The following is a 25,429-nucleotide window of genomic DNA, read 5'->3' on the forward strand; positions in this document are numbered from 1 at the left end:
ATGAAACTTTTTTGATTTAGGAGATTGTCATCTGTATTATTCAGAGATTCCTAGAGAGGCAATATGAAGTCTCCAACACATATCACTCATATTGAAGTTCCTGTGATAATTCAGCTTTTTCACTTACTTTATAGATAGATGCTAAGGAGCTAGTTAACCTGCTTTCTCCAACTTGAACCTCAAATCTTGTCATTTGTGTCTCAGAATACTGATCCATAAACATTGATTTGCTTTCAAGTTGTCAGTGATTCCAGAAACCAGTAACACTGGAGTACCATCTTCTTTCCCACTTTACCAAGTCAATTCTTCCTAATTAATTGTAACTGCTGCTTTTAGCATACAGTCAGACAATTCTTCTCACCAGTGAGGGCAAAAATGTCAAACCCAATCACCCCTATGGACTGGGTCCAGTCCATGGGGCTCATCACAGGCTGGATCTGGCCTGTGATGAGCCTTGTGGACATTTTGGATCCACAGAGATAAACTGAAAGACTTTGCAGTAGACGCCAGATTTGTTTGAATCTCACTTTGTGAGCCTTTTAACTCTTAAGTTTTGATGTCGTCTTTATACTGTAATGTGTATTTATAGGTGTGGATACAAAAGGTACAAATGATAGAAGTAATCACAGCATTAAAGATATTGTAAAGGTTAGGAATTTGGTCTTTTGTTTAGTTCTTTATTTTACTAAATTAATTTTACTTATACAAAACTGCATGCCAGGGCTTAACTTAGTTGGATTGCTGTTGCTGCCACTTACTGCAATGTGGCACAATTCCTTCAAAAATGTCATTATATCATAAAAATATTGTTTAAAAAAATCAGATCCAGTGAATTCATATCAAGGTTCAGGGGTGGCACAGCTTGTTTCCTAGCTAGCTATCTTTTTTTTTCTGCTTATGGATTCCTCCACCCCACTAATTTTGTTGCAGATAGATGAACTGTGATAATGACAGGGAGAAAGAAACCCCTACTTGCATATTCATTGCCATTTAAACTATTTTAATGTTTTGCATATTGAAAGATAAACATTTTAAAGCAATTTTGAATAAGAAATGAACACAAACAAGATCAAGATTACAGGCACATGTAAACATTGTGGGAATTCAGGTATGGATTTCCTTGATAAAAGAGATCTTAGGGAAAATTGTACAAAGTACAGACTGAGAACCTGAAAAGAGAAAGATTAGCAAGGACTAATCTTTCTCTTGTGTCTCCTGCTTTTACGAGTATTTCCAGCCTCTGCTCTTTTGAGCCCCTGGCTCAAAATGTAAGGGCCTAACTTTGATTTGCTTGACACTGATAACATTCTGATTATTTCAGTGAATCCCCTCTAGATTTAAAAGAAAGATCTGAACAATCAGACCTTAAATCAATGGATTTACAAAAATGGTTCCTTATCTCCAGCTCTTTCTCTATTGAAAACCTATTTAAATCACAGTGCATGCAGGTTTTCAAAGTTAAGCATATGGTCTGCCTTGACCTGCCATTTTCACTTCTGCTGTGGGAATATTTTCATTAAGCAACCATCAAATTTGAAATACAGAGAACATATGATGATTGACTTTTATAGAAGTAAACGTTGCGCTGAGACTTTATTTAAAAGAGGCTGCTGCTGTAACAGCTATTGATGCTGATACAGACAGTGATAAATCTTCCAGTGTTGACACCAATGATTTTGGATGTAGTCAGGATTTTTTGCTGTGGAAGATTCAGATTCTCACCCAGTGAAAAAGACACCAGGGGAACCCCAGCGAGTCTAAACTGTGGGCCTGTTGCAGCTGAATGCTGCACACTGGCTGCAGCAACCCCATGCCATGGGCTCCATGGGAGTTACCTTTGGTGCCTTGTTTGCTCCCCACCCTCCTTTCCCACATTTACTAGTGGGTGAGGACCTGAGCCTCCTGTGATAAAAATCATGGGAGTGGGGTTGGGGTCCATTCTGCTAGACCCTCCCACTCGCCCCCTACTTTATTGGGTGCAGGGCTGTCCAGCTTCTACTGCTGGGCTGCACCTGCCATTACAAAGACTTCTGGAGGGTGGAGGGCATTTTGCTGCCCCCTGCTCCAGATGGTATGTGGTGAGCTTGCTCTTCAGCTGCAGCAGCAGCTGTCACCTGAATATGGATAGAGCTGAGGCAGGTGAGACAGTCACCTCCGCTCCCCTGGTTCTGCAGCGTTGGCGCTGTCCAGGGTGCTGCAGGAGCTCACTATGACCGAGTCGTTTTGAGTTATAAAGTAAAGAATAATCTTTAAATATATGTCCCAGGATAAAACAGCTGCATATAAAGGGGATCTTCAAAGGGATTTGAAAAAGTAAGGTTTCTGCCCTTTTCGTGAGTTTACAGTTATTAAAAGAGGTCTGGAAGAGTGGTTAACTCCCTGTTTGTGAAGGAGTTTGTGTCCATTTTCTTTCAATCTGAAAAAAGGAAGGAATATCTGTCAGTCTTTCCTAATTAGAGGGAGGAACTTTTCTGGGTCTGAGAGTGTGTATACTGTCATCTCTCACTCTTTAGCAAAAGCTTGCTCCCTTCAGATTTGCAACTGAAGTTAAATAGGATTGTGTGTGTTCAAACAGTTTTGCTCTGTGAATGTGCCAATAAAATTGAGTATAAATTCTGCTAAATAGATATCAAGTCTTGTTTCTTAAGGCTTACAGGAACTTTTCCCATTCCAATTGGGGTTTTAAATATATAGGTAAATTCAGTTAGTATTTTACTGGGAAAAACGAAAGGAAAAAGTTAATTAATCAAATTCCATAGACCTCCTTATTTCCTGTTCTTATACTTTCTCTCTCTCTCCCTTCCCCTCTCCCATTCTGTATTCCTTACAGAAGAATCATGTCTCTTGTGATTTAAACAATCCTTTTTTCCCTGTTCAAATCCAGGAATAGAAATGATGCCATGTGATAATAGGACACCAATCACATTGTTTAAATATATAATAGCCAAATGGACATTTGCGATGAGTGGCTCATGAAGAATACATAGGCTGAAATGAATCTACACAGAATGTTTGCTGAACAATTGTGAATAGAGACTAAGTTCCTTAACATTCTAATTAAATGCATATCACAGGCTGTTTGCAAACAGTTTGTGAACAAAAAAACTGGATAAAATTTGCCAAATGAACTGTCTCCAGTAAATTGTTCACCCAGCTCTAATAATTATAGTTGCTGCCCTATTTTCCTTGCTTTTAATTTGCCTTTTGACTATAATTAAGCTCATCTTGCCTTTTAAGCTTTTAAAAGTGCACATTAAAGAAGAATGCAGTCTTGTCTGTGAGGAGGGCTTACTCTGCCTCTTATAACTCTAAAAGTAGCTACTCAGCCCACAGTTCATTAGATATCTGAATGTCTCATAGATCCAACCAATTCCTGAGGTTTGGTGTGCTTTAATATAGGTACATATTAATATAGTGACATCAGGTTTACAAGAAAAACATTATGAGATACCAGAGCTAATACAAAAATTCACTTCAGAGTTTTCAGATGGGGTTATTCACTCATAAAAAAGGAAAAATAGGGAAAAGGAGAGTTAATTTAGAAATAAATTGCATAAGCCAGTGGTGCCCAACCTTTTCGCCCCATGGGCCAAATTGGCAGTGCCAGGTCCAGGCACAGGCTGAATCCAGCTTTTGGGCTTGATCTGGCATGCAGGATCAACAGGTAGGGCCCCGGTCCAATCCTGATCCATCTGCTGGTGAGGGTGGGAGTGGCCTGGTCCCCATTTAGATGCTTGGTGGTGGGATAGGGAAGATCAGACTCAATCCAGACATGAGAGGAGGGGGTGGGGCAGAGTGACCCTAACCTGGATGCACAAGTGAGGGGGGAAGGGTGAGTAGGCCAGCCCAATTTGGATGTGGAATAGGTATGGGGGGAGGGTGTGGGGGGGCAGGGTGGAGCAGCCCTGGTCCGGACATGTGGCAGGGGCAGTGCAACCCAGACTGTATCTGGATGCCTGGGGAATGGATGTGGTAGAGTGGCCCCTATCTGGGCACATAGGAGGTCAGGGAGCTGTCCGACTCAATCCAGACATGTGGAGGTGGACCCAACCTAGTGGCGTGGGCTGGACTGGGCTGGACCTAGCCATGCAGAGCTTCCCCCACTCTCTAGCTGCCAATTCTTCCAACCCTTGGGGATTCCTGTGGGCCAGATGTCATGGCTCCATAAGCCAAATCTGGAAGTTGAGCACCCCTAGTATTAATTAGTAAGTGATCTTACCCCTAGTAAGCAATTCATTTATATTTCTCTGATTCGTTAGTGTTAGTGTCAGAGTAGTTCCTTTAAATTACACCCCCAATCATGGAAAAAATTCCTTATGTGAATTTGTGGGACTAATAATGTACTCAGTGGGTGTGTCTACCTGTGCTATTAGCGCACAGTAAAATTACTGCACATTAAAAAAGGGTGCAGTAAATTGACCCCAGGAAAGGGTCTACATGTGCACTGGCTTGAGGGAAAATGTGCTCCCAACTGGAGCAGTTGAGACCAGGGATGTTCCTGCCACCCTGCCCTGCTCTGCCACATTGCAGCATGCAGGGGGAGCTCCAGGCTCCCCAGGGTGCCATCCCAGGGCTAGCAGTGGGCAGGGGGCTGGTCCCAATCCCCATGTGGGAGAGGGGAAGTGTTGTCCCAGCAGCTGGTATTGCTGCATCTCAGCCATGTGGGGATTGGACCCAATCCACATGGGGCCAGGGGAGGCATCCCTGCCCAGCAGAGATTCTGTCTGGCAGCCACATGGAGATCAGGAGGGGCCCAGTCCCCATGTGGCTGTCTCCACCAGGCAGGAAAAACTCTCACAGCTAAGTGGGTATGCTTCTGGTTGGGATGCAGCAGCCCAGCTACTAGGACATCTCTCCCAGCCATGTGGGGATCAGGATGGTCCCAATCCCCATGTGGTGGGGAAACAGCTGTCCCTGCAGCCAGTACAGCTCCCTTCCACACAGGGTTTAGCCAGTCAAGAGTGGGTCCCCTGCTGCCTAGGCTGACTGGGAGCAAATTGCTCCCTGCCAGCATCTACATGTGTGCTACTGCACAGTAGCTAATGAGCAATTAATTTTCTACCTGTATTTTCAGGTTGTGTGTGTGTGTGTGTGTAATATATATATATAATATGGCAGGGCTGCTAAGTGGGGGTGGGGGGAGGATCTTGGGCACTTGGTGAGGGAAGCAAAAGGGTTCTCTCCGTGCGGGACTTGAAACAGCAGGTGCAGGGTTTCACGTGTGGCATGGCAGGAGGCACAATTGTTGGGATCATGGATTGGATTTCATGGGACTATTAAATGAGCTTGTGTCAGGGGCTTGAACGGCCTAATAGGTAAAAAAGGATCTAAGTATATATTCTGGTCTTAGGTCCCCACCAAGTTTTTTATCCCAAGCAGGCAACAATCATGTCTTGGCTGAGCTTAAGGAAACACAACTATCCTAGTGCCACTTTAACACTTCCTTCTTTAATCTCGCTGCTACTACACATGATCAGCTTGTTGTTCTCATTTCATTCCTTTCACACAATGAAACATCACCTTAATGTAGAAGTGATGGTTAAATCACGCACCTTACCAGCCTTTGAATTATTCTGCTTTTTATCCAAAGAATGTACTGACTAATTCAGTGACAGGTTGGTGTTTATTTTTAGGAGACTATTAAAGGTGTCATTTTTGCCTCTCTCTCTCTCTCTCTCACAGGCACACATGCACATACACACACTAATGAACCATTAAAAAAGAGAAAGATGAAAGACATCCTATCAAAAACGAAGTTGAAAATGTGGACTTTGAAATTCTTCTTTGTTTTGCTTGCTATCTTTTGTAGCAGTTTGTTATCTGCAGCCAGGTGGCAGAAGTTTGGCCGGAGGTTGTAACACACATGAGGTCTCTTGTTGAGTTTCAAATTGTTCATGGGCTTGCTAATGAGTCATATCTTTCATGTAGCTTCAGATGCTCGTAATGGCACAAGAGAAAAAGAGGGCTACTTTTCCTCTGCTTTGCTTTTGTGGGAATAGTTTCCTAGTTTTTCTACCCTTCCTTCATGTCTTCGGGACCAGTGAAATGTACCACATGTTCTAGCCGATTATTATCGTCCAGTCATCTCAGAGTGAGAAATCTTTAGGCCTTAGTTCGTGGTAGAAATTGATTCATGCTATGTTTTTTGCCAAGTTAGATAGATCACAGTGAAGTCAGATGATCATCCAGAAATAAAAAAGGATGTTTTAGGTACCTTTGCTAAGACAGGTGATCTCAGCTTCACGCTGAGATAATGGATATAAGACCCATAATCAGCAAAAATCACACATCGTAAAAATAACTGATGACCTAACCAATACATTTCTCCATTCATGGATCTTATTCATGACTGTTCCTTTACTGTTTTTAGCATTTCTTCAAAGATTTTGGACTTCTTACTGACAATGAATTGGGAGAGCTAATTTCATTAATCATTTGTTCAGATGCCTTTTGACCTAAAAACACAAACTGATTTTTTAATTAGAATATTTATTAGAATCCCACTCAGAAATAAACAATTAACATTTTCCCATGTTCGGTTCATGTCTGAACCTCTGTGCCCCCCATGTGTTGGACAGAGGATAGCCACACCCCATTCAAAATCTCAATTACTTCCCATTCCCTTACTCTGACAATTTTTTCTCCTAAAACATGAATCATGGGGTGTATTTTTTTCCATAGCCAGACATCTTCAGAATGACACCTTCAGAAACCATTAAGTTAGAGTTAGGAAGGAAAGCCTTTGCACTTAGGGGTGGCAATCAAATACATGATCAATTTGGGAAAGCTGATGTGTTTTGGCCATAAAGAAATTATTTGAGGGACTTCTAGTTCATGAAAGAAATTGTTTTTCCTAAGTCCTGAAATCTCCGATTCTATTATTTTTGCACTAAATTGGCATGAAAACCTGGTGTGTTTATTCTTTCCTCTTAGCAATATTTCATCTTGGTTTGGGGTCTGCAGCTGTTTATTTGCTAATTTTGAATCTTTCAGGTGGATGTTTTTCAAGTGGAAGCAGTAGATCTTGGATCCCTACAAGAGCTGGTTGTAGAAAAAGGGAAAGGCTCAGATTGGCAGCTGGAGAAGATTATTGTTAAAGAGCCAACATTTTCTGGGACAGAAACACTGTTTATGGCTCAAACATGGCTAAAAGATGGAAAGGATGGGAAAAAGTTGGCCTCAGTAACTCTGAATGCTACAGGTCAAAATTATTTTAGAAATATATTATTTACTAAGAGATGTGTTGACAACTATATTGTTTTTGTACTATAAATGGGTTATACTATAAGAAACTTCAGTGTGTTGCTGTAATTAAACAGGAATTATAGTCTCTGAACACTGATGAGCTTTAGTACTATTTAGTAACCAGTACTGCAAGGAGACAATCAGGGCTCTGTTATTTCAGATTTATTTTGGCACAAAATGAGAACAAAATTTCTACATAACTTGCTGTCTCTCTAAGCCTGTTTTGTCATTTATGAAAAGCTACTGCTTTTCAAGATTGTTTTTAATTCCTACAAGGTTTAAATCCTCTGCTGTTTTGCCAGGCCTGGTTAGAGAGAGATTGCTAGTTTGCTTCACCATGTTCAAGCTGTAGCGGTAGGGAAAAGTATCTCCGTAGTCTTCAAAATAGCAATCTAACATTCTGGCCTCTATACTGCATTGCCATGAAAGCATATACTGTATACAGTACTGTGTATTTAGCCAGCATCTATGCTGCAATCAGCAGTAATCTTCAGACGGTGGCTAAAAAACAGTTATTTACTAGAATAAAGAAATTTGTCCTGAAGGTAAGCAATAATCTAGCATAAACCATACCAGTAATATCTCTGCTCACCATAGCTCTATTAGCCAGAGCAAGATGTTACCTAATAATCCAGATTTTGAAAAGAAATCAAAACAAAATGTTAACCATATAAAAGCCTGTAGATTTTATGGCTTTTTGAACTTTTATTTTTGGGGGAAAATACTTGAAATAGTCTTCACAAAATCCTTTGTATGGGGTATTTGCATACTTCTAAAAGAATACACAAGTTTTTCATTTGCTTCATAGAAGAAATAATTGCATTTTTTTAAAGCAATTATGGCCTGTCCAAAATATAGTGAGGTCAAAAGGAGGATTCCCAGCTTAGGTTCAGGCCCTTGCATCTAATGATTTAAGCAATCATGGTCCAATCCAACTCCTTTCAAGTTAATGGGAATTGATTTCAGCGATAGCAGGACCAGTCCCTAAGATCATCTTTAAACACAGCTGATCAATTGCCCAAAAGCAATGTGAGCAGTCATTACGTAAAGGAAGTATAAATTATTTAACTGTGAAAAATAGTTGAGCATTCAGATCACAACCACTTAGCAGAATTGTGCTTGTTGTAAACACACCTTATTAGATGAAACAATATCTAGGATGGGAAGCTTAAGGAGATAATGGCATTGCAATGTTTTAGTCAAATCTTTAATCCAAATGATGAAGTTCTCACTACAGATGAATCCAGACATTCATTATAATTTAGACACTGTTTTACAAACACATTAATTTTCTCTTCAATCTTTTTTTTTTCAATTAGAAATTCAGGAAAGGAGGAGCACAGCTGCCTCAACATTAGGAAACCAGCAAATGAAATCAGGTAGCTCTCATGCCACTACGCACAATATTGAATTAATCAATTTGAAAACAATATTATGAAAACATTTTCATCATAAACTTACAATTACATCTTCCAGTGTTAGTAAAATTATTCATCTTGTAATATTAAGAAATGAAAATAAGCCTAGATATATATTAACTGTTCAAAACAGCTGAATACTTATGTATTATGATTCCCAGTTATACTAAAAATAAATGTCTCTCTTATGAATTTTATCTTGAAATCTGGGTTAACATGTGAAAGAAGGAACATATTTTAATCATTCTTCCCTTTCTGAGGCTTCATATGTCATTTGTTCAGAAGGCACATGGAAGATTTATTTCACGCAGCTTCATGATAAAACAACAGAAGGATCTGAAGAGTTAATAAAGAAAATCTCTGCATTGGTTATGGTTTTTTATGGAAGCAATGGCAAATCAAATCCAATTTCCATGGAAAACAAAGTGGGACATGAAGCTGAGGACCAAATAACATATGATGTAAAATACTATCTATATTTTTACTATCTACCTTTTTAACATCCAATTTCATAAGCTGGTGCTGTTTGCATAAAAATAGAAAATAGATACTGTTATATTTCAACTTAAGAACCAATTCTGCATCCTTTCCAGTAGTCAAGAAAGCAGAAATGGACCTTTTAGTTATATAATCTATTTCATTTGTAATATTTTTATGCTGTCATGACTTATTGTGACCAAACCTGTTTCGTTTGTTTTTTATTTCTGGTTTGGTTTTTTTTGTTGTTTTTTGGCAGGGCAGGTTGTCAGCAAATAGGTATAGTTGATGATGCAAATGTATGTAATTTGTATTGACATTCAATATTCACTTTTCCAAGCCAGTACAGTATGTACATTCAGGTTAAGTCTAGACTCACTTGTAAAAATTAAAAAGAATTATAATGAATACCACTGCAGTATAAAGCTGGTGTTTCCCAAAGCTCTCACCATTAGTAAAATTTTGGGGAGTTTTACTAGGAACATCAGTGGGAGCCAGGAGATTGGACAGGATTAACCAGTTTTGAATATCCAACTTATTTTTAACCAGTTGTGTGATGCTGAATGCTAACAGATTGATTTGTTGTTTCCTAGGTGTATTTCCCTTCTGACTTGGGAATGCTTTATAAAGTGAGACTTGGGCTTCAGGGCTGGGAAAATAACACATCCCAGTTGTTTCTACGTCAGTTTAAAATGCAGAACACAAAAACCCTGGATACTTTCAGTCTCACTATAAATAAAACACTTCCTCTTTCTCTTAATGGAGACAGATGGATTGAGCTCCCTATAGAGTGGCCATTAAAAGATGCACTTTCTGGTAGGTATAAATCTACATTAAAGTAGTAGAATGGTCCAGAAGGTTTAACATGTTCTAATATAACAGCTGAAGTCTTTATCAAACAAAATGTTTCATTGTCCATACTTAATGTTTCATAAAATCTAGGTAAGAATTCAAATGTGCCTGTAAGGGTAAACATTGTTCATTTGACTTAATTTTTGTATCCTAAAATATGCAACACAAATGTATTGTACACAAACAGTATGAACTGCATAGAACAGTGTTAGCAAATGCTCTTCTCTTTTGTTACATTTCCATTCAGTCTCCAGCTGCTGATTTTTATAACAGTACTTATTACCACTCACCTTCTAATAAGTGATTTTTTAACAAACAATTATGCTTGTTAAAAATTAGTTCAAAGATTGTCCTATAGATGTCATCTTTTTTTTCTTAGTAAGGCATAAGGATCTGGAACAGTCTTTCTTATTTTTCACCTTGCACCGTTCTTGTTTTTTGTGAGAAAGGTAGAAGGCAGAGTGGGGTGCCATCTTAAAGACTGATTTTTAGCCTTCTGCCAGGCTTTAGACTATCATGGCTAACTAGCTCTCTCGACTAGTGAAAAAGTAAACTACACTAACTTAGCACCATAAACTCTTAGCCTAACAAACAGGCCAAATTAAGGGTTTTATTAAAAATAAACTTAGGATTTTTTTAAAAGTGAAGGGTCTTTTTAAAAACTTAATCTTTAATCAGTTTGCAGCTGTGTGTTACTCAGAAAAACACCCATTCACATAAACATGGATAACAAAGTATGCTTACCAAAGACTTAGTCCAAAGGCAAATGAAATCAGTGCTAGTCTTTCCCTGGAGCACAACACAGGTTGCACAAGATGAGCAAGATGTCTCAGTTCAAGTAGTCTTGGTATTACTATTCTTTTTGTTTGTTGGTTTGACTAGCACAAAACATTTAAATTCATAATCAGGGCTACTGTTTCCAGTTGTCTGCAGAACTGTGTACCATGATTGCAGTATGGGGACAATAGTGTTAAAAATTAGATTGAGTTTTACTGACACATGCATGTATATTTGTATACAGCTATATCCATGTACACACACACTGAGTGTAATGCGATATGGTCTGATGGACTTTAGACTGGGTTTTGTTTCTGGTTCTGCCACTAATCTGTTGATGTTCTTTGGCAAATAATTTCAGCTCTCTGTGCCTCAGTTTCCCCATTTGTCATTTGTAGATAATGATACTTTCCTCCTTTATAAAGTGCTTTGAACTCTGCTAGTGTGAGATGCCATGCAAAATGTAGGTATTAATATAATATAATGGAAAATAATATGATATCTATTCACTCTGGGCCAGATTCTATTACACCTGTTAGGCATGTAAGTGTTCTTAGATGCCTAAGTTTGAGCTTCTTCCACCTTGATCAAGTCTGTGAAAAACTAATAATATAACAGGCCCTCCTCTTCCTCCTCCTTACTGCCTTTTTTACTCAATTTTCATGGCAAGATGATAGCAGGTTATGAAAGCAAATGTATTAATGGAATTTTAGGGACTCAGACATGGTGGAACAAAATTGCAGTTAAATCCATCTACCAGTGGATGCCTAATAGGTACACATAGGGCAAGGTCCTATCCTACATATAGTATTTGTAACAGTAACATGTTGCTTGATAACCAGAGATCCTGGATTAAGTTACAGTTTTCTCTGGTTAAAAATCGCAAATTCACTGATTAACTCCCCTGCACCCCCTCCACCCCCACCCCAAATCCACACTTAGAATGAAACACATATATATATATATATAGGTATCAATTGAACACAGCGTTTTATTGATATATTTACAAGTTTAAAATGAGTTGGAAGCCTACCAGTGCCTCAATCACTATAATAAAATAAATTCTAAGTACCTATACATTTTGGTATTTGATTTTGGGTTTTTGATCATGGAAAATTAGAGCTCCCCCTGCCCCGTAGCTTACTAGGATGTAGTCCAGGCCTCTTGCTCCCCACCTACAGCCCTCCCAGCCCTGCATCTGTGGTGGGTAGCCTGCCCCTGCCCCCATCCCATGCACAGATCTGGGGACACATCCCCCCTTCCTCCACAGGAGTGTATGCAGCAATAGGGAGCCAGCTCCCCAACTTACCCCCCGGACAAACCTCCCATGGGTCTGTCCCACTCCCCACCAGGGCCCTGCGGTCTCACAAGGCACTAGGCACCAGGCCCCAAGCCCCAAGCACCATCCAACTGGGCATCAGCAGTAGCCCCAGCCCCAGCACTGCCCAGCTCCCTTGCTCCCTCCTTGTGGGTGCCTCAATTCCCCCTCCTCCCAGACTTACCTGTGGGAGATGCTCTCCAGGCTGCCTGTCAGCCATGTGCGTGTGTGAATGTGCACATGGTACCCCCTGCCTGACCACCCTCCTCCCACTCCCCACAGCCCCTTGCAGGCTGGAACTCTGCCAGCCTGCAAAGAGCACTATGCAAAAGTGGAAATCTGTGTGTTTCTCCGTTAAAATGAAAAATCTGCATTTTTCTTGATTCAAAGGGAAAATATGCACTTTTTTCCCATTTTTTTCATGGGAAATGGAAAACCGAGATCCCTGTTGATAACTCTAGGTAAGATCTGCATTTCATTTGTATCTTATCTTTCTGTGCATATGCTTCTGAAATCTTCAAGGAGGGATTTGTAACTACATCTTGTAATCACAGTGAAGCAGAGAACTAAGACCGTGTGAAGCACATTCCCCAATTCTTTCCTTTTTTATGTCCAAGAGGACTTTAAGCAGATCGATAGCAGGTGGTACACTTGGAGTTCAAAGTTATCCTTCTTGCACAGTTATACAGTGTTCATTTGTTCAAAAAGCCCTACTGCTGTCACTTTAAATCACATTTATGTTTCTCCTTCTTGTTTTTTCATTAACTTTGTTTAAAGAAAAGGGCAAAACCAGGATGGCATTACTTTAATTGGGGAGCAATTAATTATAATTCCTTTAAAAAGAAAAACTACATACTCTTAAGTCCAAAATACAGTTCAGCATTGTATCAACATTGATCTAAATGCTTTTGCTATCATTTTACAAACAGTGAAGTAAATGCTATTAAAATATTCCTCAGTTCTACTTAAGCAATAAAATACAACACGGCATGAGATATGGATATCCTCTGGATGTGGCATAACTATGAAGTGGATGCCAGGTGTTGATTGGAATGGCAAAATGCAGATACATAGTAATCAATGCCACATGAGAAGTTGTAATATTCTAGTCCAAAACAAGCTTTTGTGCATTTTATATGCAGCTGCATGCTGAACATACAGTAAACCTGCTTTTGTACTGCAGCATCTTCTTCGGAGGTCCCTGTGTTCTACTGGAACACCCAGGGATGGAGCACCGGTGCCCTCCCTAATGCATTGAGCTGCACTGCAGATGAATTTTATACCACATTTCAAACATACTAGACAGAGCAATAAACCAGTGGAAACAAGAAAGAAAAGAAAATGTTAAACTGTGTTTAATTGCAGATTATTTTCATTTTCAAATAGAGACATAATTTCCATTCAGATTAGGAAATACTTACATGTATTAGAATACATATATAGAGTAATAGAAAATATTTACATGTATTTATATAATTTGCTGTATGTCACTCATTCTTTTCAGCCTCCCTGCCTTTCATTGTTCCCCTTTCTAATCTATTTAACATGCTAAACTGAAAAAGAACTGAAAAGAAACAGGCAATCCTGTCACAACCACAAAGCATACAGTATCCTAACCTGCCATAGGTAAACACAGGGACCAATTATGGCCAATGTCCTGCTGATGCAAGCCTATTGTTAAAATACGCTCAAAAGATCCCAGGAAGAGGGCCATGGTCTACCCTACAGAGGAAGGCAACCCCCCGCATAATCCATACTGGTCTGATCATGGGATATAATTCCTTCCTGACCCTAAATATGGTGATTGATCTGCCTGTGAGTAAGGGACTAGACTTTTGAGCCAGGAACTTCTGGGTTTGAGTCCCAGCAGGAGCACTGGTACACCCCAGTCAGTTTCCAGCCTTGGCTGCAGCCAGTGCTCAATACTTCTGAGGAAGGCAACAAACCCTGGTAGCACTAGAAGGGGAAAATATCCCCCCAAAATCCCTCAAGCCCAGAAGCATGAGAAATACCCATAGTAGAACATAGGCATAGCTGCTCCTAGATTATCCCTCACCAATGCTTATTCAACTCTGGAGATGGAGAATCCACAACTTCCCTAGGTAGTCTATTTTCCAATCCCTCACTGTTCTAGCAGTGATTTTTTTTTCTGAATCTAAACCTTGTTGGGCTTGCAATACTTAACAATCTAAACCAATCTAAACCTATCTTGCTGCAACCTCAAGTCATTGGTCTGTGTCCTGCTGTCTGCAGCCAAAGAGAAAAAGTGTTCTCCCTCAGCTTTATGGCAGTTCTTCAGATATCTCTCTAATGTCCCCTCTTAGACACCTTTTCTGTAAGCAGAACAGGCCTATTCTGTTCAATTTCTTGTATGGCTTGCCTTCCAAGCCATTTATCATTTTTGTCGCCTGTCGCTGCATGCTCTCTAACTTCTCCCTGTCCTTTTTTAAAATGTGGAGCCCAAAACTATACACAGTATTCTCGATGAGGCCTAAACAGTGCTGAGTAAAGAGGCACTATCACCTCTTGTGCCTTGTACCTAGTGCTAATATTGATGCAGCTTGCAGCCCAAAACTGCTTTTGCCTTTTGTGCACCTACATCATACCGCAGACTCATACTGAGTCTGTGATCCACTAAGACTCCTAGATCCTTTTTGTTGTGCTGTCACTCAGCCAAATGTCACTCATTCTGTATTTGTGGTGTTGATTATTCTTCCCAAGATGTAGCATCTTGTATTTGTCAGCACTGAACATCATCCTGTTAGCTCTAGCCCAGCTTTCCGTTTTGTCAAGATTCTTCTAAATTGCACTCCTGTCCTCCAAAGTGTTCATGATCCTTCCAAGTTTTGTGTCATCTGCAGATTTGCTCAAGAAGCTCTCTATTACAGCATCCAAATAATTAAGTAACATGTTGAGCAAAACAGGGCCCAGGAAAGACCCCTAAGGGCCTCCACTCAGAAGCTCTTACCATTCTGACATGGATCTATTTATAATTATCCTGTGATTGTGACTATCAAACCAGTTGTCTAGCCACCTTATAGTAGTTGTGTCCAGCCCACATTTCTTCAGTTTGTTTATGACACAGTTATATGGGACTTTATAGAAGCTTTTCTTGTTTTTAACCTCCCTCTGCAGGTGCAACTCCTTCTTTGTTTTGCTTTTCTGATTCTGTCCTGGCAAGTTCTTGCTGTTTCCAGTTATGATTCCTTGATGATCTGCCCATCTTTCCATTGCCTGTATACTTTCCTTTTGCATTTGAGGAATCTTTGAAACGTCTCACGCAGCCACATTGGTGCTTTGCCATTCTCTTTGTTTCCATTGTATCAGAGAAGCTTCTTGCTGGGCTTGCAATACTGCGTCCTTCAGAAGCCTCCAGCCCTCCTGGTCACCTTTATCTTTCAGTCTATCTTCCCCTGGCACTATGCACACTATCTCCTTAAGTCAGTTGAATTCACCATTTTGAAATACAGTGTCTTAGTTCTGCTGACCTCATGCTTTCCCTGTATCAAGATAATGAATTCCATCACACTGTAATCCAATTATCCAAGTTTCCTATCACCTTCACATCCTCCATCAGTTCTTCCCTATTGTCCAGTACAAGATCCAAGCTAGATGATCTCCTAGCTGTATCCTCAACTTTCTGGAAAATAAAGTTTAGAAGTTTAGAATTTACTCAAAAAATGAAGTCTCCCATCAGTACCATGTCATAACATTTGGATAATTTTGGTCACTTCCTTGAGAAGTGCCTCATCCACCTCTTCTTCCTGAGTTGGTAGCCTAAAATAAATTCCTGCCATTATACTGGTGTTGTATCTTTCACTTTTTCTCTTCACCCAAATACATTCTGATCTGTTACCTTCTTCCTCCTGAACCAGGGAACAAGTGTATATATTTTTGACATACAAGACAACACTGCCATCTTTTCTCCCAAAGCTGTCCTTCTGAAATACAGTGCAGCCTCTGTGTTGACGTTCCAGTCATAAGAGCTGTCCCACCAAGTTTCTGTGATACCAGACAGATCATAATTCTTTTCACAGACTATCACTTTCAGTTATCTTGTTTTTTCCTATACGTCTCATATTTGTACACATACATCAGATATATTTTATATTCTTATCTACTCATTTCCCTTTTGCATCAATTGTTGTTGTCCTGTGGCTCTCTGACCCTTTCCTATAGTTGAGCTGCTGCTTACCCTCTGGATTGTTATCTCCCACCAAAGACTGGTGCATATTCACAAATTAGGCATCCCTACACTCAAGTGCTCTCAGGGGCTTGATCTGGTAGATGTGCTCACAGCACAACTAATGTGCGCAAGCACATGTGTGTGTGCGTGCGCAAGCACACACACACACACTGAGTATAGCACAAAACTCAACAGCCAGAACCATTTTCATTCAAAAGCAAGGGAAGAAGGTGTGCCTATCTTTTATATAGCTAGTGGCTAGGGGACTCTCCCAAGTAAGCAGAAGACTCAGGTTCTTCTTCCACATTCCCTCTGCAGCCTAAGAAGGTTCAAAGCTACATTCCCACCTCATAGTCGAGTGCCCTATACACTCAGAAGTTAAGCTAGAGCAGGGGCACTCACTGCCCTATCAGGTAGGTGAAAGTGTCCTGTCATGTTGGCAACATAATATGATTTCTTCATTTTATGCCTAAATTACTGTTTGTGCTGTTGCATTTCAGCAGACTTACATTGTTACAGTGTTAAATACCTGTAGAAATGCCTGTTTTATAGTAATGACATGGCATCTTTCCTTTTGTTCTTGCAGTGGTCACATATCATGTAACAGTATTTTCCAGCAATGTTTTGAAAAAGAAAAGTGTAGTACAGGTGACACTGTGTGTACATGGAACCAATGGTGACACAGGGGACAGACCCCTTCTCCATCTGTTGCAGAATCCTAAGCAAGGAGAAGATAATGAGGTATTTAATCTCGAAGTTATCTTAACATATTAAATGGTATAATACTGAAAAGTTATCTTGAAGTATTAAAGGTGTTTAATATATCTTAAAATGTAGCATTGGATAATGTTTTTACAGTCCTTTACAGTTCACATGGATGCTGTTGAATTGGGAGAACTGCACAAAGTTGTCCTTTCCATCCACAGCAAAACAGGTACATTACTTTGGCTAGATGTAAGCAATATACAGAGGTTACTGTTCCTGCAGTGGTTGCACAGACAAAACTCCTGTTGAATTCAGTGGGTTGCTCTAAGCCCTGAGGGCTTGTGTTCACTTTGATTTGTGATCTCCAGTGATGATCTCATGTAAGATGCATAAACAGTCTTTGAGACAATGAGTGGAACATGGGTGATTTCCCTTACCACTAAACTACAGAGTCATGGCTCTTTGTGTTCTCTGTTTCTCTGGCCCCATCTTGAATTGAACCAGTTAATCTCAATACATTTATTTAATTTTTAAATTGAATTGATGGTTAGGGCATTTACAGGGAGCTGGGATTTGTGGGTATGAATCCCACAACTCAAGCAAAGGAAACTCACATAGGTGTTCTAACTCCCAAATGAGTTGTCTGACAACTAGGCTGTTATATGAGGGGTGCTGCCAACTCTACCACCATCTCCTTAAAAGAAAGGTACAAACTCTTCTCTGTTTTGAAAGAAAATTTGTAGGCACCTGTCTTCAGGAGAAATTTCCAAGATATAGTTCCCAAAGGGAAGAAGGCATCTTTCTGTAGCCCTATGTAAGAAAGCTTAACCCTAGAGAGGGTTAAGACTTTATTCCTATCATTTCCTATTAGTTAGCAAAGAGAGTTCATTAATGAATTTGTTAATTTTAGGACACTCCTTGTTCTGTGTTTCCATTCTGAGATTCCTATAACACAGGGCTCTGGATTTCACTCTAAGGCTTTACATTTATAACTTATTTTTTTAAGTCACTCTTGGATTAATGAGTGTGTTTAAGTGCTAAGCAGAGCTACTGATATAAGGAAAGACAGTTGGGTATAGTTTACGTGAATTTGGGACAAAGAAAGGGAAAATGTTTTTATTTGTTAAGGGCTAAACAAAGGCAGTAGACTCCAGCCTGTGAAATGGGCACTATGTAGCTGCAGTAATGTAGGAGGAGCCCTAGGAAGGAACTGTGACTCAGGACATGTTTGGCAAATTTACCATGCCTCAGCAGTGCCAGTGCCATGGCAAGGAAGTTTGGTGCTCAGGGCTTGAGGGCAGTACTGCCAGGCATGTTAAGTTTACCATGTAGACATGGCCTCAGGGTATCCATCCTCCCTCTTCTGTCCTCTTACTCTGAATTAAGTAAATTGCAACATCCCTTTTAGAGTATAGCTAAGTTTTTAGCCAGATCCTCTTATTGTTGCCTGACGATTAGAGCCAGCTACACCCTCTGTCAACCACTCACTTGCATGTGGGAGTGGTAGACATGCAGTCCCTGCTCTTCCCTTTCATACATACTCAGAGAACCTTAGTTCTTTGCATAGGACCTAGTGACAATCATGCCCTAAGCTACAAACTTGAGGTTTACGACAGGGACACTGAAAGAAAAGAACATTTCAATCATGATCTATAATGCTGCTAAAACATATATTAAGAGGGGAGCTGAGCACTATTTTGATTGACTGATTCATCAAAAAGCCACATTATTATAGTGTTAGTATGCCATGCACCACATAAATCCTGGACACGCAGTTTATTATTTCAATTGGATTTTGTTTATCTGTAGGCTGTAAACTGGACATCAAAAAAATACATTTGAAAGAAGCTCTGAAGCCAGACTATATCTACATATTTGAAGTGAATGAGTAAGTTTCATCTTTTATGCTAATCATTATCCTATGATAATTAAAAGTATTAGGCAATGTATCAACATTACTTTTGTAACAAAGTATGTTAATTAATGGGTATTTAACAAAAGTATCCATACTAGTTTCTCCATTTAGCACTTTGATGGAAATATGTGTTTTTCTAACATATATAAATGGTTTATGGAGCTGCATGTCATTTTGCTTTCCAGAATGTTTTTTGTGGATGCCAGTGAGCCTGAAATAAGAGAAATCCCAGTATCTCTTGTTATCAAGGATGGAGCTGAACTAAAAAATGAAATAAATCACACTTTACATGAGGAAAAAAGTCCTACAGGAAATGTGGCAGAATATATAATTAAAGTGTATACAGGTGACAAAAGGGGAGCAGGAACTGATGCTAATGTGCATATTATTTTATTTGGGAATGAAGACACATCTGAAATATTTCAGCTCATAGAATCACTGGAACACAGAGATCCTTTTGAAAGAGGGAAGGTAAGTGCTGCAGTCATCTGATGTGTGATACTAACAGGTTAGGTGTAGGAAGGACCTTTAAGTAGTTGCAGACACCTATTCTGTTTTCCAAGGCATGGCTCTAACCCTCTTAATGGTTCATTAAAGCCATAGGACATTGACAAATGTATATTCTAATTGACTCACTATAATAATAAGCTGTTTCAGGTCTTCTATCCTAAAAGAATTAGGGAACCTTATTCTTCTAAGGTATTCTAATTAACCCTGTGGCCTCTTGGCTTCTTGGGGCCCTTGCCATTGCCTCTGAATACATCCACTTTCCTACCCAGCCCTATGTTCCTAAATGCAGATGATAGGGGTCAACATCATCTGCATTTATGAATGTCTCTTACTGCTGTGCAAACTTTCTGCTTGCATTTTCATACGGGGTAGAAATATCCCAACCCAGTAAATTGTAGCATTCCAGTTCATGAGAACAGATACTCTAAAGAGTCCTGAGAGGCACAAATAGTGATTGGCCATGTAACCAGAAAAACATAACACCATGTATTGCACTCAGTGTTTGATGTCCATCTTACTCAAAACCACATCCAGTTCCTTGATTCCAATATGATAAGATAAAAATCTTATCAAGTGAAGGCTTTGCCCAAGTAACAGGACACTTAACTTTAATTTATAAAAAGAAGAAAAAAATTAATCCAGCAAATACCACACAACCATATAACCATAGAAACATTATCCACCACAGGTTACTTTGAATCACTTTGTGGTATCAAAATGATCATTTTGGCTCTTGAGTTTCCTGTGTAACAGGCAATAAATACACTAAATTCCCCGTATTGTTCCATAATATACAGTTGAACTTTCATTGATCACAAACCTCTCCTTTCTTGAATTTGCCGTGTCTTCAGCTAAGCTGCCTGTCAGTATCATTTGGAGGATCTTCACTAACTGCGATATCCTCCACATATAGTAAGTTCATGGTGGTGGGGGAAAGCTACTGATGCAAGCACAAGGAGGAAAGAGCAGGGTATACTGTTTGCTAATGAAGATGTGATACTATTGAGCAAGTGTTATGGTCCATTGGAAGCAGTTAGATGGAAAAACTATGAGCAATTCAACAATGTCAGTTATGGATAGGTGCCAATGAGGTGCCCTTTAATTTCTTGAGTATTGTTCTAATGAAATAAAAATCTGTTTTCTTTTCCTATAATTTATGAACACGTATATATTCTGAGCCAAATGTGGAGTACTTGAGGGGCATGACAGTGAATAGAATTAAAATCTCTTATGTTTACGTTCTCAGAGGCACATTTTGTATTATAAATCAAAGGTAATAGAAAGTACCATTTCTTTATCTTGTTGCCAAATTCTAATGCATCAAGGAGAAACATCTCTCCTGTCTATAGAAACCAATAAAAAAGGTAAGAATCATTTGAATAACTTAAGAAATAAATAATGGGTGTTTAAAGGAAGACTTTCATTAGTAATAATAATGCATTCCTTCCACCAGTTACCTTTATTTTCTTTCATTCAGTTACCTTTGAATGAATCAAAGAACAGAGCTAGGCAAACCTAGTACATTTGAGACTTACTATTTTCTAATCGTTGCTTCTTTTTTTAAATTTAAAGGTTGATACCTTCAGAATAAAGACAAAAAGTTTAGGAAGCCTTCATTCAATTGAAATTGGTCATGATGGGAAAGGAGTTGGTATGTATCCCTAGATATATTTTCAGTACGTTTGTAAAAGGTACAGGTTGTTGTCTGTAGCCATATTGGTCTAAGGACAAACTCAAGCAAGGTTCTTTGGGTAGATGAGCTACCTTTTATTAAACCAACTAAATAGTTGTGAAAAGGTTCTTTGCAAGCTTTTGGGAACAAACAGCCTTCTTCAAGAGTTGGAAGACTCTGCTGCTGTTATGAGTTCTCCAAGATAGAAAAGAAGCTAAAGTAAACAAGAAGTCTGTGAAGATGCAAATGAGTGGAAGTTTGGAAGACAAAGGGAAGGGAGGAGGGAAGGGAGGGAAAAGTGTGAAGGAATGCCAGTAGTCAGCTAAAGGCAGGTTACCTGGTGTATCAGTGTTGGTCAGGTTGTAATGCGTCATAAATCCAATGTCCATATTAAGTCCATGATTTTTTTTATCCAGTAGTTTTATGAAGTGAAGTTCATAGGCTCATCTATGAAAGATGTTTTGTAAATTCCCTTTGAAGATTAGAACTGAGAGATTGGAGCTTGAATGATTGTCTTGTGAGAAGTGGGCACCCACAGGTAATTGGGTATTTTTGTCTTTGATGGATTTTCGGTGTGCATTCATTCTGGTACACAGTTGTTGTTTGGTTTCTCCTACATATTTTCCATCAGGGCATTTGGTGCCCTAATGAGATATATTACATTTCTAGAGATGCAGGTGTAAGATACAGGAATGGTGATGGTTCTGTTGTGGGATGTAGTTATTGTAGGACTGGTGGAGATGTGTTGGCAGGTTTTACATTTCCTGTCCTGGCATCCATTTAGTTGGTTTGGGTCATAGTAAGTTTGCTTCTGGTCATGAGGTTAGCAAGGTTCAGTGTTTGTTTAAAGACTAGGCTGGGTGGTTCTGGAAAGATCTCTTTAAGAATTGGGTCGTCTTCTACTATGGGTTGCAATTGTTTGAGGATTTTCTGTATAGGTATTCCAGAAAAGTATGTTATGTCATAACTAATGGTGTGCGATTTGTAGGGATTTTCTTTTTCTGCTGCAGCAGTTCTTTGCATGGTATCCAGGTGGCTCTTTCAAAAGTGTAATCTATCTTTCTGGAGGAGTGCCCTTCTTGAGTGAAAGCCCTATTGAGATTTGTGAAGTGACAATCGTGGGTGGTGCAAATTTGGTGGTATTGGAGAACTTGGCTGTAAATTACAGCTTTTTTTTGGTGTGTTTAGGGTGATTGCTGGTTCTTTGTAGATGTATATGTTGGTCCATGGGTATCTTGTATATGGTAATTTATATTTTACTGTTTTGATTATTGATCATGGTGTCTAAAAATGAAATGTTGGTGTTGGAGTATTCAAGAGACAGCCTGACACAGGGATGATGGTTGTTGTATTTGTGACAGAAATCAATCAGAGACTGCAGGTTTTTGGTCCAAATGATGAGAGGTCATCTGTATATCTCAGGTATAGCATGGGTTTGATGGTGCAGTTCTTGAGGAATTCTTCTTCCAGGTGGGCCACAAAAAGTTTGGCATATAATGGACTTAATATAGACATTGGGTTTATGACAAATGAAAAACGGTGTGATATCTAACACACCAGGTAACCTGACTTTAGCTGACCATTGGCATTCCTTCACACTTTTTCCTCCCTCCCTCCCCACTCCCCCATCTCTACCTTTTGTCTTCCAAACATCCACTCATTTGCATTTTCACAGATTTTTTGTTTACTTTAGCTTCTTCTCTACCTTGGAGAACTCATACCAGCAGGAGAGTCTCCCAATGCCTGAAGAAGGGCGTTTCATAGTTTCATAGTAGCTAGGGTCAGGAGGGACCTGAACAGATCATCTAGCCTGACCCCCTGCCATAGGCAGGAATGAATGCTGGGTTCACAAGACCCCAGACAAGTGATCATCTAACCTCTTTTTGAATTTCCCCAAGGTTGGGGCAAGGACCGCTTCCCTAGGAAGTTGGTTCCAGATTCTGGCCACCCTAACTGTAAAATATTGCCTCCTGATCTCTAACCTATACCTATTCTCCATCAGATTATTACCATTGTTCCTCATCACCCCAGGTGGTGCTGGGGAGAAAAGGGCGCTTCCTATTTGCTGATGATCTCCCCTGATGAGAGGCTGGCCACACCCGTTTGAAGTGCGGTGCCCAGAACTGGACGCAGTCCTCCAACTGCGACCTGACCAAAGTCACACACAGGGGGAGTATCACCTCTCTGGACCGGCTTGAGATGCAGCTTTGGATGCATGACAAGGTATGGCTGGCCTTGCTGGCTGTGGTCTGGCATTGGTGGCTCATGTTTATCTTGGAGTCAATAATGACTCCAAGATCCGTTTCCGCCTCCGTCCTTTCAAGAGGGGAACTCCCCAGCCTGCATGTATGCTGTGGATTCCTTCTCCCAAGGTGCAGCACCCTGCATTTGTCTACATTGAACCCCATCCTATTCTCATCTGTCCACTTTTGTAGTCTGTCTAAATCTAGTTGCAGCCTCTCTCTCCCTTCAAGTGTGTCCACCTCGTCCCACATCTTAGTGTCATCAGCAAATTTGGACGGCATGCTTTCAATCCCCTCACCCAGGTCGCTGATGAAGGTGTTAAACTGTGTGGGCCTGAGGGCTAAGCCCTGGGGGACCCCACTGCTCACATCTCGCCAGGTGATATCACATCTACCCAAAGAACCTTGCCTGTGTAAAAGGAACAGTAATTTTAAGCATCTGTTTGAAATTTGGGAAGGGATTTCAACTAAGAAGAACTTAGCTGATAAATCCATTGAGGTCAATGGAGCTACATTAACTTACAGCAGCAAAGGATCAAGCCCAGGATTTATTAAATAAAATTGTCTTACTCCCTGAAAGTTTATCTTTACATTTATTATTAGTACATATCTAGGAGAACTTGATCTTGAATTCATTATTCAACCCAAAATGCTATTAAATTCATCCAACTTGTTACCATGCTTAGGCTTGAGCCCTAAAAGTAAAGACTAGATCTAAATTTTTTTGAAGCTTTGAAGTATTATCTAGACAGACAAAGAGTGAATATTAGCATGTGTTTGTTTAGAAGCTTAAATTGAAGACAAATCACACCAAAGGGAGAACACCAAGGCATACATAACTATGCAACATTAGTATCTGTGTAAGCTGGTTGCTTAGCCTGCTGGCTTTGCAAGGGAATTCATTCCCTGAAGAGCTCCTCAGACAGTCCCATAAAGGAAAGTTCAGTCTTAAGCAAACAAAACAAAATCTCTGGTCTGCCCTGGACACTAGGAGGGGAGCTGTTTTTGCTTTGCATAGCAACCTGGCCCCTCCTTGCATCAAGCTGTTCCTTTTACATTTTGCTTCCTCCTCCTCTTGCTTACTCTTTTGGGAGATTTTAAAACTCCCAGTGGGACATTCTCTGCTTACCACATGTTCCACTGCTGGGCTCAGTACCGTAGCAAGGAGGTTTGGTACCCAGAGCAAGCCCACAGTGGCAGCCCGCCTTCACCATGTGCCCACAGATCCAGGTGAGCACACACCCACCCATGCTTGCCCAGGAGTGCATGCAGTGGTGGGACCCACCCCCCTTCTCCGCACCCTCCCCACCAAATGAGCCACTCACAGCTCTGTCCCATGCCCTGCCCCAGCTGGGCAGCACCTGTTGGTGCCCGGGGAGGGGGGTCTAGCTACTCACTTGCTACGGTACTGGCTGGGCTTTCTTAACAGGGCTGTCTATTCCTCTTTAAAGGGACAGACTTTCCTGTTACAGTGTGATTCAACAAGAAGTCAATGAAGTAAAGGAAACAATGTATTGGGGAATATAATGTCTTGAGTTTGTATTGCTTAAAAAAGAAAAATATAAACATAGAATACAAAACTGGAATCTGAGGACAACCTGCAGTTTGTGGTTAAGTCTTCTGAGTGCATTGAGATATTTTAGTCAGATAGCTTAGTTAAAACTCACCTCTCTGGTGCTTTAATAAAAAAGACAAAATAATATTCATCTAACCACGAGGAGGTGTCATGGGGGAGTTACCATAATCAGGAAGAACTGGTTAGAGTGCTGAAGATGGAGATTCCTGATGTTTCAAAGGGTGGATATTCCCCACACGTGGCTGTTATATCTTTTGGAAGCTGTACAAACTAAAAACTTGTAATGGTTGTTTGTATTGTGTTGGCTGTCACTGCCCAGACCTGATGAAGGATGTCTTGCATTCAAAAACTTGTCTAACTCTGTCCTAACTGTACCAGTTGGTCATATGAAATATAGCACCCTAGGAAATCCTTGCCATAGTTGATGAGAAATCTTAACAATACAGTACAGCCACGTTATACGCGCATTTAACTTGCGTGAATTCAACTTGGGGGGGGGGGGGCGCTCCGATGTAGCAGTAGTCGCGCGGAGGGA

General features: G+C 40.2%; 1 protein-coding gene across 1 annotated transcript in view; it reads left to right on the plus strand.

The window, feature by feature from the left end:
• The window catches only part of RP1 (RP1, axonemal microtubule associated), a 306,042-nt gene that overhangs the window by 271,693 nt on the left and 8,920 nt on the right, over positions 1–25,429 (plus strand). Inside the window, exons 49-57 of the mRNA XM_025204493.1 lie at positions 6,994–7,201; positions 8,565–8,624; positions 8,946–9,124; positions 9,734–9,956; positions 16,860–17,014; positions 17,132–17,207; positions 18,788–18,866; positions 19,079–19,364; positions 20,976–21,054. Of these exons, the coding sequence (XP_025060278.1) occupies positions 6,994–7,201; positions 8,565–8,624; positions 8,946–9,124; positions 9,734–9,956; positions 16,860–17,014; positions 17,132–17,207; positions 18,788–18,866; positions 19,079–19,364; positions 20,976–21,054 (1,345 nt within the window). The remainder of the gene's footprint in view (positions 1–6,993; positions 7,202–8,564; positions 8,625–8,945; positions 9,125–9,733; positions 9,957–16,859; positions 17,015–17,131; positions 17,208–18,787; positions 18,867–19,078; positions 19,365–20,975; positions 21,055–25,429) is intronic.

Source organism: Alligator sinensis, unplaced genomic scaffold, assembly GCF_000455745.1.
Source record: "Alligator sinensis unplaced genomic scaffold, ASM45574v1 scaffold612_2, whole genome shotgun sequence".
Classification (NCBI taxonomy): domain Eukaryota; kingdom Metazoa; phylum Chordata; order Crocodylia; family Alligatoridae; genus Alligator; species Alligator sinensis.